This window comes from Trichosurus vulpecula, chromosome 1 (assembly GCF_011100635.1).
Source record: "Trichosurus vulpecula isolate mTriVul1 chromosome 1, mTriVul1.pri, whole genome shotgun sequence".
Classification (NCBI taxonomy): domain Eukaryota; kingdom Metazoa; phylum Chordata; class Mammalia; order Diprotodontia; family Phalangeridae; genus Trichosurus; species Trichosurus vulpecula.
In genome coordinates, this window is record NC_050573.1 from 13,202,053 (window position 1) to 13,217,725 (window position 15,673).

Here is a 15,673-nt window from a genome sequence, read left to right on the forward strand (position 1 = left end):
GCCACCATTTCAGTGCAGCTGCTGACCTAAGCGATGTCCAGGGAGCCACAAGGCTGAGGGGATACGGTGGAGGCAGGCTCGTCACAGAGTAAAACAAACCAATGTTGAAACAGGAAAAAGAAAAAGGGACAGAGTGGAAAAAAACCAAGGTAGGTTTCTCTTGGGCGTAGCTTGACTAGCAGCACCAAGGGCCTGCGTCATACGCTGCCTGCCCTGAACCCCTGGCCAAGGCCCCAGGTGTTCCCAAAGGAGGACTCCACACTGTCAGGAGGGGTGAGGCTCCGTGCTCAGCCAGCTGCCAAGTCCAGACCCCAGTGCCAGCAGTACCTCCTAGAGAGAAATGCCCTCCCTGCGCCTCGGCAAGCTCAATGCACAGCTCTCAATGGTACCTTCGCTCAGAGGAAGGGGAACAGGACCAAACTGGAGAGAAACTGATCCACAAGGGGCTGGCCCCCAGCCATCACTGTCTCCTTGACAAACATCCCCCTATAGGTCGTCCATGGAGACCCCACCCCGCCCCCACCAGCGTGCCAGGAGCGAAGCAGGCCAGTGCCCCAGGTCTGGACCGCAGAAGGGAAGGAGATCCTCCCTGTCACCTGTTGTCACAAGCTAACTACCCCCCCAGACTCAAGCCAGCCCACACAGACACAAAGGCATCTCAGGGCAGCCTGCCACCAGCCAGACTCTTTATGTAGTTCAACATACAATGGATGGCGGTGGTGAGGAAGGGAGGCTCCCAGGGAGGCCACACGTCTTTCCTGCACGTGAGCCTGCAGTGGCCACAGCCCAGGACGGGCCGGGGGGGGGGGGGCGGGAAGAGGTCAGGCTTTCCCATTGGTGGTCACTTTTTGACGATCTGAATGACGTCCTCATCTTCCAGCGTGTGGTCCTTCCCCACTTTCTGGGGGTTGTGCTTCACAGACAGACCCCAGACCAGGGCACTGGGACGAGGAGAGAGAGGGAAGGATTAGCAGTGGGAGGGCCTCCTCCCCCTCCCCTAGAGTCAAGGCTGGATGTCCTGCCTGGGAGACCAGGGGACCGATGGGAACTGGGGGCAAGTTGAGCTCTGCCAAGCCTTAAGTTTTCTCAGCTATAATGTGGGCACAAGCACACCTGCAGGACACCCTCACAGGGCGGCAACAAGGACAAGATGGAGTAAGTGCAGTGTTTCAGAAGCCTTAAAAAACTTGATGGGGGCAGAGCTTGGCCTGGCCTCGGGCTGCAGCAAGGTTGCTTACTTCCTATGCAGCCCTGGGAAAGCTGCTTGGCCTCTCTGGCCTCAGGCCTCCTCTAAGAAATGCAGGGGCTGGCGAGGAGGGCCCGGTGAGGTCTCCTCCAGCGCCAGGCTTACAAGCTACAAGCACTTCCCAGGTTCGTGACCTTGGCACCGTCACTCAGCCTCTGACGTTGGGAGAAGTCACGTGTGTAGTATGACCTTCAGGGCCAGGGTCCACATTTCCAAGATGAGGAAGGTGATGCTCAGAAAGTGAAGGGAAAGTGGGGACGCAGATGAGCTCTCCTGACTCCCAGCCTCACTGGGTCTCCTCCCCTTCCCCTGGCCCTCCTGTGTCACTGTGGGCACATGCCCCAGCAAGGTGCCTGACCTCTGCTGCTCTCAGACAGGCAGCAGACAAGTGGAGGGACACAAGGAAGGCCAAGGATGCACACGCAGGAACAGGAATGGGAGGGCGAAGGACCACACAAAGCCTCCCTTCTGGGTCTGGTCTGCCACAAGCCAGGCTTGGCCCACCCCGCCCAGAGAAGACCCCTCCCTGCCCAGGACTCACTATTTGAATTCTTTGATGAGGTTTTTGTGGATCTTCATGCAGAAATCCTCCACGGTGGTCCTGGAGTCGGGCAGCACCACAGGGGAGGTATAGTCTGGCAGCTGTCCCTTGGGCTTGGTGTAGCTAGGACACAGGGAAAAGAGATTACTCAGAGGATCCCACTGACTTATGCCACCTGTAAATCAAGGGTGGTGATCATGGGCCTCAGGCTGTCTGCCCGGCCACAGAGCACCGGCACCCACCCGGGGAGACTCACATTCTCACAAGCCGCAGGTAGTCCCAGATCCTCTCGAGGAGGTCATCGAAATTCCAGCGGTGGTGAGCAGAGATGGGCACACAGTGAGGCACCTTGTAGATGATGTCAAGTTCCTCAATGGAAATCTGGTCAATCTTGTTCAGCACATAGATACAGGGGATGTAAACTCTGACAGAGAAACACAAGAGGATCAGGGAGGATGTTCAAGGCTGGCAACAGGGCTCTGCATATAGCAGGCAATTAGGAAATACAGGGTGAATGCTCCCCTCATACCAACCACACACCAAGAACCTCCTTCCAAGGCTGATGGGAGCCAAAACCAGCAAAGGAGATGCACTTGGTCGTGAGAGAGGAGGCCTGGGCTCAGCCAACAATGGGCAGCTGCATGGCCTTTGCCAGTGGGCCACACTGTCTGCGCCATGTGTAAGGGGCTACAGGAAAGCCTGGTGTGGAGGCTGCAGTAACCCCTGGGGTTCCCAGCAGGGGCACCCCCAGACTCTGAGAGCAAAAGGAGCTGGGTGAGGCAGCTGGCACTTCTCAGGTTAGGGTGACTTGTCAGATGATCCCACTGAAAGTGAAACCAAGAAACAGAACTGACTGGGGTGGGGGAGGGGAGCCTCAGAGACAGTGGATAGAGCCAGAGAGCTCTTCGCTGCGGCTTCCTCATGGAGAATCTCAAGACCCAGGAGCTGGGGGAACTTTAGAGGACATGTCGTCCCAGAGTACCTTCTACAACATACCTAGCCAGGCTCTGCTTGAAGACACCCTATGACAGGGAACTTCCTACCTCACAAAGCAGCCAATTCCCTTTGGGAGTAGCTCTCAGCATCAGGAAATCTCCCCAACACTGAGCCTACATCTGCCTCCCTGTCACGTCCACCCTCTGGTCTTACTTTGGTCTCAGTGGCCCAAGAGAATGAGCCCAAAGACTCTTCCACACCCAGAGCTTGTTGCACACTTGGAAGACAACTGTCCTGTCTTCCTTCCTCTGGACTAAAGAGCCCCACAGCTCCTCCCATGACTCATGGGCGTGGAGGTGAGGCCCTTCACATGTGCTGGCAGCCCTCCTCTGAATGCCTTTTCTACAATGTGGTTACCAAACAATTCTAGATGGGGCCTGGAGAAATCCCCTGAGACCCTGCCTCTCTCCTGGGAGTCCATGGTCCTGCTGGCTTTTCTGGCTGCCCCACCCCCTGCTGATGCATACTCAGTTTGGAGGCCATCAAAACCCAGATGTCATCCTGACAAATGTTCTACCTGAGTCTGACCCAATGAAGTCCTGCTTTACTAGATTCAGCCCAACACTCTACTGTGACAAGAACTTTGTGGTTCTCGATGGGCTGGAGCACTGGGCCCAATTTCACTAGATGACATCTGATGAGGGTAAATGTAAAGGTCTTAAGTATGGGTTCAAAACATCAATGTCACAAGCATAAAACAAGGGAAGGTGTAGCTGGAGAACGACTTGTCTGAAAAACACAGGGGTTTTGATGGGCTGTGCATTGAGTTAGCAGCGTGAAAAGCTAAGGAGACCTTGGGCTCCAGATCTTCCATCCTCTGCCCTGGGCAGCCTCCATTTGGAGTCCTGCATTCAGGTGTGGGTGGGGGCACCCAGAAGAGCTCACCCTGGGAGGAATGGCTAAAAGAACTGGGGATGTTTAGTCTGGAGAAAAGAAAGCTTAGAGGGGAGGGAGCTGTCTTCAAGTCCTTGAAGGCCTGTCCTGTCATGTGGAAAAAGAGACTCATTCATCTTGAATCCAGGGGCCAGATGTGGAAGCTGAGCAAGCCAGATAGAGGCTGGAGGTCAGGAAAATCTGGCTAACAATGAGCTCAATACAACAGCTGGCACAGAGAAGGCATTTAATGAATGTTTCCTAAATGAGCAGCCCAGGCTGGCCACCTAAGTAGCTGATGGACTCCCTCCCTTTGCTGAAGGTCTTCGAGCAGAGGCAGATTAAGGGACTCTCTCAGGCACGGGCTTGACAGGGGTTTCTGAGGGCCCTTCCTCCTCTGAGATGAAGCGGACCTGTGAACTCCCTCTGGATTTGGACTCAGCCATCCAACCCAAGAGCTATCCTTCCAAACTTGGTGTCACTTTCAAATCTGCTGAGCATGCCATCTGTGAATTCTGTGCCCACCTCAGTGATAACAATAACAGTGATAACAAGGGGCAGATCCCTCTGGCCTTCCAGTAGAAACTTCCCTCAAGTCTGAAGGAGGCCCCTCAGCTCTCTTCCACAAAGGCCAAACAGGAGGCCCACAGAGAAGCCTGAGGTGGCAGAGCTAATACAGGCCCAAGGACCCCAGCTCCTCCATCTGTACCTGTTGCCTTCCACCACGTCAATGAGGTCGTCGGCTGTGGCGTCACTGCGCAAGGTCACATCAGCATTGTGGATTTTGTATTCGGCCAGGATGCTCTTCACGGTCTCGGCATCCAGTTCACTCTGAGGGCACTAAATAAACCAACGGAGCACTGAGCAGAGGGTGCGGCTGTCCCCTCCCCGCTCTCGTCCTTCCCCAGGCAACCTCCCTTGGCTCCTGTTCTGACAGAGCCCTGCTTGTGGCTGAGAGTTCAGGCTGACCTCCTGTTGTGAATGAGGTGCACTTTCTGGGATAAATGTGGGAATTTGTATGGTTTAACTACACATACTGCTTACAAGGGCCTGTTTTCTTTTTCAGTAGAGAAAAGACAGTGGGAGGAAGAGAAAATAAGTATTTGTTCATTTAAAAAAATTAATAACCTACCCACATGTCCCAAAACATTCTCAGCAATACTTTGGGCTTGCCCTTTTTATAAAAGCAGAAAAGCCACAGTGGGATGCGAATTAACTGGTGAAAAATGAAATAATTAAACCTTTAAAAAACAAACATTCAGGCCAATTATGGTAAAATAACTGACAGCACTAGCTGTGTTTTTCAAATTTTTTTAAGTGTTAGTTATCCTTTCCAGGAAATGTGTGGGAATCCTGAAAAAAACTCACAACCAAAATGGATATAAATATAAAGGGTCACATCATTATTTAAGAAATTAGAGAAAAACGGATAAAACCGTCTTTTACAACTATGGCTGGTACAGAATTCTTAATCTAACAGTATCGAAAATATCATCTAAGATAAAACATACTATTGATTTCTTTAAAGTTTTTTCATGAACAAAATCAATACTGCCAGGACTAAGTAGAGAAAGCATCGAATGGGAAAAAAGGATTGACATCAAACATCTTGGGAACGGCCCTGATATCCAGGAAAGAGAGAGGGAATTAACATGACTACACAACACCAAGAACCAGTCCAACTGGAAAGGGCCCAAAAGATGGACCGTGAACAGCTCTCCACAAGGGCGTCACAAGCTGTGACCGGCCACAAGAGAGAATTCCACACACTCAGAACTTTAGTGAGGCTGACAAAGAGGGAGAGCCTGTGCTGGCTGAACTATGGGAACGCAAGTGCCGTGATGGCAAAGCTGTACACGGCTCTGACCATCCTGGAAAGCAATGTGATAACTCCAAGCTCCATGACCCAGACAGCCCCACCAGGTCCCTGCTCTGCTCCAAGGTGGCCTGCCCTCCCCACAGACAGACAGAGTGAAAGGAAGCTGAACGCCCAGCAATGAATTCTATGGAGCCACTTGGCCCAGGCCCTGGAGGGAAGACCTCTCCTTCCTTCCCTGCAGAGATGGTGCCATCACATGCAGCTGATGTTTGGGATCTTTCCTCTAAGGGAAGCATCTGGGGGCCTGGTGAAGGGAGGGATCTACCAGGAAATTAATGAGATATGAAAATGAAGACAAGCTGTGTGGAATCCAGGGGGACCGACTGTGAATCTAATTTAGCTGTCTCCCCAGCCGGCAGCTCCACCCATCAAGGGCCTCCATCGCTCACAAAACCCCGGTCAAGGCTCTCTCCCCTCAGATCCAAACAGCCACAAACAAGCCCCTACTCCTATTCCTTGGCCTCTCTGAGCACTGTTCAGACGTCTCTTGTGGCCCATCACAACCACCTCTGGGCTGTCATTCTTAGGGCATGCCTTAGTCTCACCCCCTAGAGTGAAGGCAAGGATGGGGCCTTATTCCTAGGTGTCGCCCCCCAGGACTGAGCACAGGGCCATGCCCTTGGAAGTCACTGGTTCAGTGCGTTTAGTGTAACTTGTGGCTTTGCCAAGGTCAACACTTCAGCCTTCAAATGGGTGACAGCAGGCACGGGGCTGCTCACTCACCAGACTGCTGCATTCTGGTCACTTCAATGCAAAAGCACTTACTGTAGGCACCACGGACAGAAACAAAACCAAACTGTTCTGCCTCTGAAGTGCTTAGGGAGGGAGCATGTACACAGGAAAGGCAATGCAAAGAGACTTTGGCAGGGGGAATCCCTGAAAGTTTCCTGGAGGAAGTGGCACCTCAGCTAAGAGGAGGCAGGGAAGAGAGAGAGGATCCCTAATACAGCATGGGCCCAGGGGCCATCCAGGAGGGGAGATGCTGCCCCAGCAGAGCCAGTAAGACACACCGTGGCTGTGAGGTTGATGCCGCCTTTGTCCTTCTTCTTAAAGCCGATGTTGGGGGGCTTGCTGTTTAAGCGGATTCCGAAGCCTTCAAGCTCATTCTCGATGATCTTCTTATGTCCCAGGGGCTTCAGCACATCCAGCACGATCAGAATCAAGTTGCAGGTTCGGGCCACTGTAGGATGTAAGAGTCCACTGTTAGCCCAGTATGCATCCCCCTCTACCAGACAGACCTGTGGCCCTCCAGGCCCAGGGGCCTTCAATGGGCAGAGATGCTCAAGTAACCAGGAACCCCGCCCCCACCTTCAACAAGGAGAATGAGAAAGATTAAACCAAACAAAATTGGCTTCTCTGTCAGTTAGGAAGTCCCCTCAGACCCTCGCTGGCTGTGTGACCCTGGACAGGTCACTCAATGCTCCTCTTCATGCCCAAGGCAGACCCTGGTCCACACTGGGAGAGCCCAGGCCTGGCAAGGGACTCCCTGCATCAATGAAAGTGTGCTCCCAAGGCAGGGCCATGGCCAAGGACAAGGGCTGATGAAAGAAGGCTCTGGTAAAGCCCTCGACAGCAACAGAGGGCACTTAGAGAGTGCTTTATCTGCCCCCATGTCCTGTGAACCCCCCACAGTCCCGGGAAGATCTCCTCAGAGCCATGGCACCATCTCACACATGAGGAAACAGGCCCAGAGGCAGAGGGGTTATGCCTTGCCCTGGGTCACTGAGCAGGCCAAGGGGGAGCCCAGTATTCAGCCTGTGACCCCAAGCTGAACCTTACTGCTCCTCCCAGGGGCTGCAGGGTGAGGGGCCCCAGGAGGAAAGACCCACCAACATTGCTCCTTTCCTCCTGTGGGATGCAGGGCTTCCAGCACCCAGTGGGGGGAACATGCTGATCTGGGGACCCATGGCACATAGAAGAGGGGAGCATGCTGATCTGTGAGCTTCTCCAGCACACTGCAGAGGACAGCGCACTGATCTGGGGCCCCCACCTGGCACACAGCACTCCCCCCACCCCAACAGCCCCTTGTGCTGACTCAGCAGAATGTCACCAATTCAGAACATGAGAGAGCACCAGGCCCCAAGGGAGAAGAGCTTCAGAGAAGTCAGGGTCCAGCCTGAGGGACCATCCAACCCAAGCTCTCTAGCCAGTGGCTTGTGACCTGGCTTGACCTCTTTCCCCAGGGTCTACATGATGCCTGCAGTGTCTGGACACACAGGGCCCTGAGAAATCACTGACACAAGCCAAGCACTGAAAACTGACCCTTGACTAGTCGGTGACATCAGTGAGTTTGTTCCTCTAAGGTAATTATACAGACAGACAGAAGGAACCATCAAAAGGACCGGGCTCTAGGCTTGGCCCTGCCACAAACTTGATAGAATATCAAGGGGAAGTCACTTGACCTCAGTGGGACTCAATGTGCCTTACAGAATGAAGAGGTTTAGGGGACCAGGAGCTCCTGTCTGAAATCTCTTCTGCATGTGAAGTCACACAGCTGTTCACTGACACCTCCGTCACCCAAGGATATGGAGGTAGAACTGAGAGGGGCCTCACCCTCAGAGATGAGAAGAGGGGTCCACACAGGGAGGGTGAGTTGCCAAAGGCCATACAGTTTCCAGATGGCCTGGGGTCACCCGAGCACTAGGAGGGTGCTTTTTCTCAATTCTGGTCTCACCACACTTTCTAACACAAAGGATGATTCTAACCCCAGAAAACAATTCTACCCACGTGGGCTCTGTCTCACATACCTGCAATAACCTGCCGGCCTCTCCCCTTCCCATCTTTGGCACCTTCGATGATCCCTGGGAGATCCAGAAGCTGCCCGAAGGAGGGGAAAACAAACGATGAACAGAAGGGATGGGATGGAGCAAGCACTTCCCGAGATCTCCTGGGGTGGAGTGGGGGGAGGGGGTCCTTCCTGGTCCTCTTTGCCAGGTCCTACTTTTGTGATCCAAAAGCTGGAAACAAGGCACATGCCCGGAGGCTGGGGAATGGCTACACTGGGCATGAGTATGACTCTCTTCACACGAAGATGTCAGACAGAGAAGCGAGAGCTGAAGCAGAGCAAGGCCAAAAAACCACGCCATCCGAGGCAGGGCACACGGCATCTGAGCAATGCTAAGGGGCAAATGGCGGGGTGCATCCTGACCCAAGGGTGCCCACATGTCCTCTACGCTGTTAGCGCCTCAGCAGGACTCACTTTCAGGTGGTTTTGCTGAACTGTTTTTCTGGAAAGGTTCTATGAGGAAGTTGTTTAAAAAGAAGCAAGTGATGGGCCAAACAAAATCAACCACCAAAAACACCAAGTATGAGGAATGTGGCACATTCTTCTGTGAGAACCAGACCGGTGGTTCCTCTGAGGCTCAGGCAGACCAACCCCTGAGGGCCAGCTCTGGGGCTAGGGGCCCACCAGTGGCCTCGACTCCCTGCGCTGCACTCCCGCTGGGCCCTGGCACCTTCACAGACTGCCCATAGATTCTGTGGAAATCTTCACACTCAGCCTTTTCCCAACCCAGACTGGACTTGATTCAACAAATTCAGTTTGGGTCCCAAGCTGACCTAAGCAAAAAGAGGCCCACGGGGTCAGAAGGCAGAGGATTTGGCCAGAAGCTGCTATTCTACAGGAAAAGCCCCATGGATCAACTGTTCTGTCTATACAAACATCCTCCAAATCAACCTACCTAGGCCTGTCCCCAGCCTGAGATCCCGTCCTCTTATCTCCAACTGACCACTGGTCTGCTTTCTGCCCCTGGATGTCTCCATGTGTCCCAAGCAGAGCTGCCTTCCTCATTTCTGCTCACGCAAGATGGCAAACCCTCCCTCCCCACATTCAGTCAGTGGCGAGTTCCTGCTGATTCTCTCCCTCCCCATCTCTTCCCTCTCTCCTTGAATCCTGGCCTACAGTGCTTCTCTCCCAGACTCTCAGGAGCCTCCTCACTGGTCTCCAGGCTGCCTAAGGTGCTCCGTAAGACAGGAGCCTCACCCCTTGCTCAGTAGCTCCCCATCACCTAATTTGGGACCAAATATAGGTTTATCGGTTTGGTGTTGAGAGCCATTCACGCTCTGGCTCCAGGCTGATCATACAACACTCTCCAACCCACACTTAATGCCCACCTACAGTCCCCCATACGTGACATTCCATGGGCTGGCTGTCCCCCAGGTCTAGCCTCCACCTCTTGGAACCGCATGATCCTTCAATGGTCAGTCCCAAGGTTCACTTCCTTCCAGAGGCCCTCCCTGATTCCTCTGCTGCTAGTCCACTCCCCAATCAATGTGTTTATCTCCTTCTACATGGTAAGGCCCTCGAATGCCTGTTGGCTGACTCCAAAGTATGACTTCCCATGGGAGCTTTTCCCCCTCCTGGCTGGTCATGTCCCTCCCTCGTAGGACTTGGCTGGGTGTGGGTGGCACCTGGGCAGAAGGTAAGCTCCCTGAGGGCAGGGAAATTTGGGTCTCTTTTCTTCCTTGCCCTCCAGTGCCTAGCACCTAGCAGGAACTTAATGAATGTTCACTGGACATCAATGCTGGAATTTAAGAAGACCAAGCTGCCTGATGCAGAAAGATGAAGTCAAACCAGAATGGGTCACCTGGTTCACTCTTCCTGACTGAAGTCCCCTGCCTCAGTTAGAGTGATCCTCTTAAGGTCCTTGGGGGTGTGTCTAGAGGGGCCTTGGGACCCATTCTGCCTCTGCCTCCCTCTCCCTGCAGTCCCAGCTGACCTCACCAACCCTGATGCTCCCCACCAAAGCCTGGCCAGAAGAAGCCTCGCTAATTGTACTGATCCATCACCAAAGTTCCAGAGCCCCCTTCTCCATTCCCATAAGTGATCTCAGCAGACCTTCAGCCCACAGAGGCAGCCGTCACAAACAGAATTTTCTGAGGCTCCAGAGAGGCCGAGGGCTGGGATGGAGGTACCCTGCCATGCAGGCGGGAGGGAGCCTGGACTCTCGGTCTTCTCACCACTGCTCGTTGGCTCACCTGGATTTTAGCACCTTTGTACCTGATGACTCCAGGCACGGTGGTCAGAGTGGTGAACTCGTAGGCTGCCACTTCAGAGTATACCCCGGCCAAGTTACTGAGCAGCGTCGACTTCCCCACCGATGGAAACCCCACAAATCCGATCCGAGCATCTCCAGTCTTGGCCACATCAAACCCTAAGGCCCAAACAAACACCAAATGAAAGAGACACGTTAGCAATGGCCAGGAATGTAGATTCTCCGTCAACCTCTGGCTGCCTGGCCCACCCAAACAGGAAGCTGACCTGAGAAGTGAGTTCAAGTCATGGCATTTGTGCATTCCCTCTCCCCCACTTTACAAAATCACACAGAACTCCTCGTGACAGTGACTTCTCTAAGTGCGATACAGCACATGGCCAAACAAGCTGTGTTTCCCCCTCACTTGCATTAAGTGCTTCCAAGCTACCAAATTCCAAATTATAAACTTCTGGAGTACGAAGACCTCCTTCAAAGCTCAAAAACTTTTCAGAGTAGTTGTGCTATCACTATCTACTGACTAAGAAGATGCGAGATGACAGAAGTAACAATGCTTCATGTCCACTCGGACTCACAGCTCCAAGCCCGCCATGAACCACTCCCAAGGATGGCTCAAAATCCACAGGCTGGTCACTGCTGGGCTAAATATCCCAAACAGCCTCAACCTATCTGGGCCGTGGCCTCCCCCCTCCTCATCTGGCAGACCATGAGCACGTAAAGGACCAAGGCTGGAAAGCACACCGACCTTCTCCAGGGCCGCCACCCCCGCCACCCTTTGGGGTGATGAGCTCCCGCCGGAGCTTGGCCAGCCGGGCCTTCAGGAGCCCCAGGTGGTGGGCCGTGGCCTTGTTCTTCTGAGTCCGAGCCATCTACGGGGAGACAGTCACAGGTGTGAGCATCAGAAAAGCTGCCTTACAACAGGGGCCTGAATTCTGGGTCCTATTCACCTTGCCCCCTTTACCCCCACCCGTGCCCAACCCAAAACACCAGGAGGGTAGATGCAACACTCCTAGAATTTAAGTCTGGCAGGCCCTGGACTGACAGAAGCCCCTCAGAGGGCACCGGGACACCTCTGGCCTTGGCCCAGAGACCTCCTGGGAGGGGGGGAGGGCACCCACCGCCTCCTAAGGCAGGCCTTTTCTTCCCCTTGGGGTGCTCCGAGTATTAACAAGCTTTTGCCTTGCACTGAGCCAAAATCTCCAGTTCTGGCTCATGGAGCCAAGCTGAACCCCGATTTCACGTGACAATCCTTCAAATACAGAAGACAAGTCACGATGGGCCACCTCTCTAGAGGTCACCGGGGCTCCATGACCAGCTCCCAAGCTTTGTCACCATGTTGGGGCTACGGTGCCGTCTGTCGTCCAGGCAGCCCAGTCACTCACATCAACGGAGCCCCCAAGCTGCTCTCTGGTGTCCCTGTTAAACCCCCTCATCTTATGCCTCCTGCAGTGCACCCCAGACAGGAGAGGGTTTTTTTTCCAAACATTTTAACATAGTTTACATTTAGTTCATTTAACGTAGTTCACACTAAACTACGTTAACATACTTTATGGCTTCTGTTTCTTTCCTGTTTGTATCTCCAGAATCAATCACAGCACTTTCTACAAAGCCAGCGCTTGGCTGTTTTTTTCACTGAGTGTGGGCTGGAAAGGAGGAGAGTCTTGGGGGATTCTTCCTCCTCTGAGATTTTCGGGTTTTTTCGGGAACTCGCTTTCTTTTCTTGCTGCAACCCTCCTGCTCCTCTTAGGTCGTCCACATCCCAACAGGTCCCGCGTATCGAGCTGGAAAGGGCCTTCGAGACGGCCAGGCCAAAGTCTTGTCTACAGAAGGTGGTGACGGGCAGACCTGAGCCCCTCTAGCTCAAAACGAGGGGTGGTCGTGGCGGGGGCACGGGCGGCCCTTAACGAGGGACTAATTTCCACTGGACCTTTCTAAGTCTAGTGTTTTGTTTTCCCCCAGTTACATGCCCAGGAGAGGGGTTCCTGGTCCGAGGCCTCATTAGGAAGGAGGACCCCACCCCCCACCCCTGACCCAGAGAGGGGGCCCACGGGCAGAGCCACAGGGAGCGCCCTGGGGCACGGGGACCCCGGGAGCGAGCAGCACCACCTCCATGTCCCCCTCCGTCAGAGCTCAGACCCAGCCCCCGGACTCAGTTTCCCCCCTTCCCCGGCCCCGGGGCGGCCCTGGCCCCTCATTTCTTACCTCGGCCTCGATTTCGGCGATCTTGGCTAACGTGCCGCTCATGGTGTCGCCGTTCTCGGTCCTGCCCTGCCCTGCCCTGCCCGGTCACCCAGCTCCACCTGCCCCAGAGGGAGCACAGGCCGCGAGACCGTACGCCACTCTGCGCAGGCGCGAGCGCAGGCGCACTCACAGCCCCGAACAAGTGTCGCGAGAGCCAGCGCAGTGCGAGGACTGCTGGGAAGGAGCGAAGGAGAGAAGGAATAAGCCCCGCCCCCTCTTTCTCCTCTCCCGCCCTCTTCCCTCGTGGGCGGCCCCTGAGCAGCCGCTGGGTCCTAGAAAGCGTCTGGTTGCCTAGCCATCCCACAGTACCCTCCCCCCTCCCCGCACAGACATACGTAGACGCACATTTACACGCATTCCCACATGTCCCCATGTTGTAGGATCCTAGATCTAGGGCCGCAAGGGACCGCAGGGGGGACTGAAGTCCACGGACACTCACAAACCTACAGACCCCACTCACCTCACACATCCACAGTCGTGCACACACGCGCAGCCACAGGGTGACATTCATCTGCGCGTGGAGGCATCTCAGTGCAACTTAGACGGGCATTAATTAAGCATCTATAGCGTGCCGGTGCGGTGCTGATCAGTGACCGAGACATACACCAGTAAACTTGGGCACAGACACACAAACACACAGCGCATGCGCACATACATGTGTGTATACCGTGCACACACGTGTACATGTGCAGACACACACAAACATACAGCATTCGCACGTGCACACAGACACCCATAACACATGCTATAACACGCTAACACACACATGCTACCGTATGTGTGCCAGTGAGCATGCCCATGGGTGCACAGACACACATGCACAGAGCATTCAGAACATGCATAAACCTAACATTCAAGCCCAGCGCTGTCTGGCTCCGCCTTCTTTCCCTCACGCTCTATATTCCTGCCTAACTATCCATCTCCCACTTCCAAGCCTTTGCCATTCCTGGAATGCCTTCCCTCCTCACTTCCTTCTTTTTTGAGGACCCAAAGTTTTAGCTCAGGTGCCATTTCCCATAAAAAACCTTTCCTGATTGGCACTGGTCCTGTTGTAGTTCCCCTACACTTTGTACGTCATTAGTGTAGCATTCCTACATCATTAATGTAGTCCCAGACCTCACAGAGGTGTCCTGGAACCAGCTCCTTTGGGCTCCTGACAGCTCACTATTAAATTTTAGTGGGACTATTTATAACCTATATAAAATTCCTACCTTTTTAGGGAGGGAGGAAATTTGGAACTCAACAACTTTTAAAAATGAACACTAAAAATCATCTTTATGTGTAATTGGAAAAAATAAAATACTATTAAAAGTAAAGTATCAAAGAATAAAAAGAAAGTGATGGAGAAAATATTAATATTGAAAACATGTTATGGGCACATTCCCCCCCCTCCCCCACAGCCGGTGGTTAAAAATCTACCCCCACACGCTTCTGGACAATGTGAATCAATCAGTCAGGGCTGTGAACTAGGTGTGAATTTGTCAGTAATCAGTTTGAGAGAATAAGTCTTTGACTATTGGATAAAATCTGATGACTCTACACAGAAAAGACCTTGGGATTGGCAGAGAGAACCACACAAACCTCTGGGCCTGAGCATAAAAAAAAAATCCAGTGGCTAGAGAGACAAGTGGGGAGCCCTTCTCACAGCGCAAGAGTTCCCAGGACTTGGATCAAAAGACTTGAGAGAGAATTGCCGGGGGGAGGGGAGAGGGAAGGGGAAAAAGGAAGCATTTCTTTCTCATTCTCTCCCCTCCCCCCAAAATGACCTGGCTGTCTGAGGAGCTGGACCAGGTATCAGGTGGGGCATTTAGCCAGAAGCAGAGAGGCTGGGCCAGCGGGAGATAACATCCCCATCCTAGAGGGAATACTCACCTGAAGAAGGTCACTGGTGGGTGGGTAGAAGTGATGACTTGGGAGTCCTGCCCAGAGCTACCTCTAAGGGGAACTTCAGGGTACTCAGAGAGAGCAAAGGCTGGCCACTGGCATGCAGTTGTTTCTTGACATCACGTGAAATGCCAAGCTGGATGAATCAAAAGCTGGAATTAAGACTGCCAGGAGAAATATCATCAATCTCAGACATGCAGAGGACGCTACTCTGATGATGGCAGAAGGTGAAGAGGAATTAAGAAGCCTCTTGATGAGTGTAAAAAAAGGAGAATGTAAAAGCTGGCTTAAAAAAACTAAGATCTTGGTAACCGGCCCCATCACTTACTGGCAAATAGAGGGAGAAGAAATGGAAGCAAGGTCAGATTTTATATTCCTGGGCTCAAAGATCACTGCAGACAATGACTGCAACCATGAAATTAAAAGAAGCTTGCTCCCTGGAAGGAGAGGTCTGGCAAATCTGGCCAGCAGGCCACAGAGCAGAGACAACACTTGCTGACAAAGATCCATAGAGTCCAAGCTATGGTTTTTCCCATAGCGATGCACGGCTGTGGAGTTGGACTAGAAGGAAGGCTGAGCACTTCAGAATCAATGCTTCTAAATTGTGGTGCTGCAGAAGACTTTTGAGTGTCCTGTGGAAAGCAAGGAGATAAAATCACCCAATACTTAGATTAATTCAGATGACACATTGGAAAGTCAAATGCTAGAGTTGAAACTTAGATACTTTGGCCACAGAGCGAGAAGACAGGATTTGTTGGAAAAGACCTCGATGTGGGAAAGACTGGAGGCAAAAGGAAAAGGGGACAGAAGAAGATGAGATGAATAGAGAGCAAGATGGAGGCAGTGACTTTGGACGACAGCAGGGGACAGAAGGGCCCGGCCTGCTACGGTCCATGGGGTCATGAAGAGTCGAACATGACCGAGAGGCTGAGCAACTGAACAGAAACAAAAATTCTGGGTCTATCTTCTTAGTAAATACCTTTGCTTTAGTAAAAAAGTGAATTAGGTCTTGCTGATTGTTA

The 15,673-nt window shown here is 53.0% G+C and overlaps 1 protein-coding gene across 1 annotated transcript; it reads right to left on the reverse strand.

The window, feature by feature from the left end:
- Nucleotides 1–656: 656 nt before the first annotated feature.
- On the reverse strand, nt 657–12,941 carry DRG1 (developmentally regulated GTP binding protein 1). Its single transcript, XM_036748426.1, has 9 exons — nt 12,729–12,941; nt 11,272–11,395; nt 10,513–10,688; nt 8,283–8,352; nt 6,546–6,715; nt 4,366–4,496; nt 2,044–2,211; nt 1,788–1,910; nt 657–941 (listed from the first exon to the last, which is right to left on the reverse strand). Exons 1-9 carry the CDS (start codon nt 12,768–12,770, stop codon nt 842–844), a joined length of 1,104 nt encoding a protein of 367 aa, XP_036604321.1. The 5' UTR covers nt 12,771–12,941; the 3' UTR covers nt 657–841.
- Nucleotides 12,942–15,673: the final 2,732 nt, after the last annotated feature.

Coding starts and splice junctions, on each gene's coding strand:
- DRG1 (XM_036748426.1), bottom strand. CDS start 12,770: ATGAGCGGCACGTTAGCCAAGATCGCCGAAATCGAGGCCGAG. Junction 6,716..8,282: donor AGGCCGGCAGGTTATTGCAG/GTATGTGAGACA, acceptor TACATCCTACAG/TGGCCCGAACCTGCAACTTG. Junction 4,497..6,545: donor GCATCAACCTCACAGCCACG/GTGTGTCTTACT, acceptor TGGTTTATTTAG/TGCCCTCAGAGTGAACTGGA.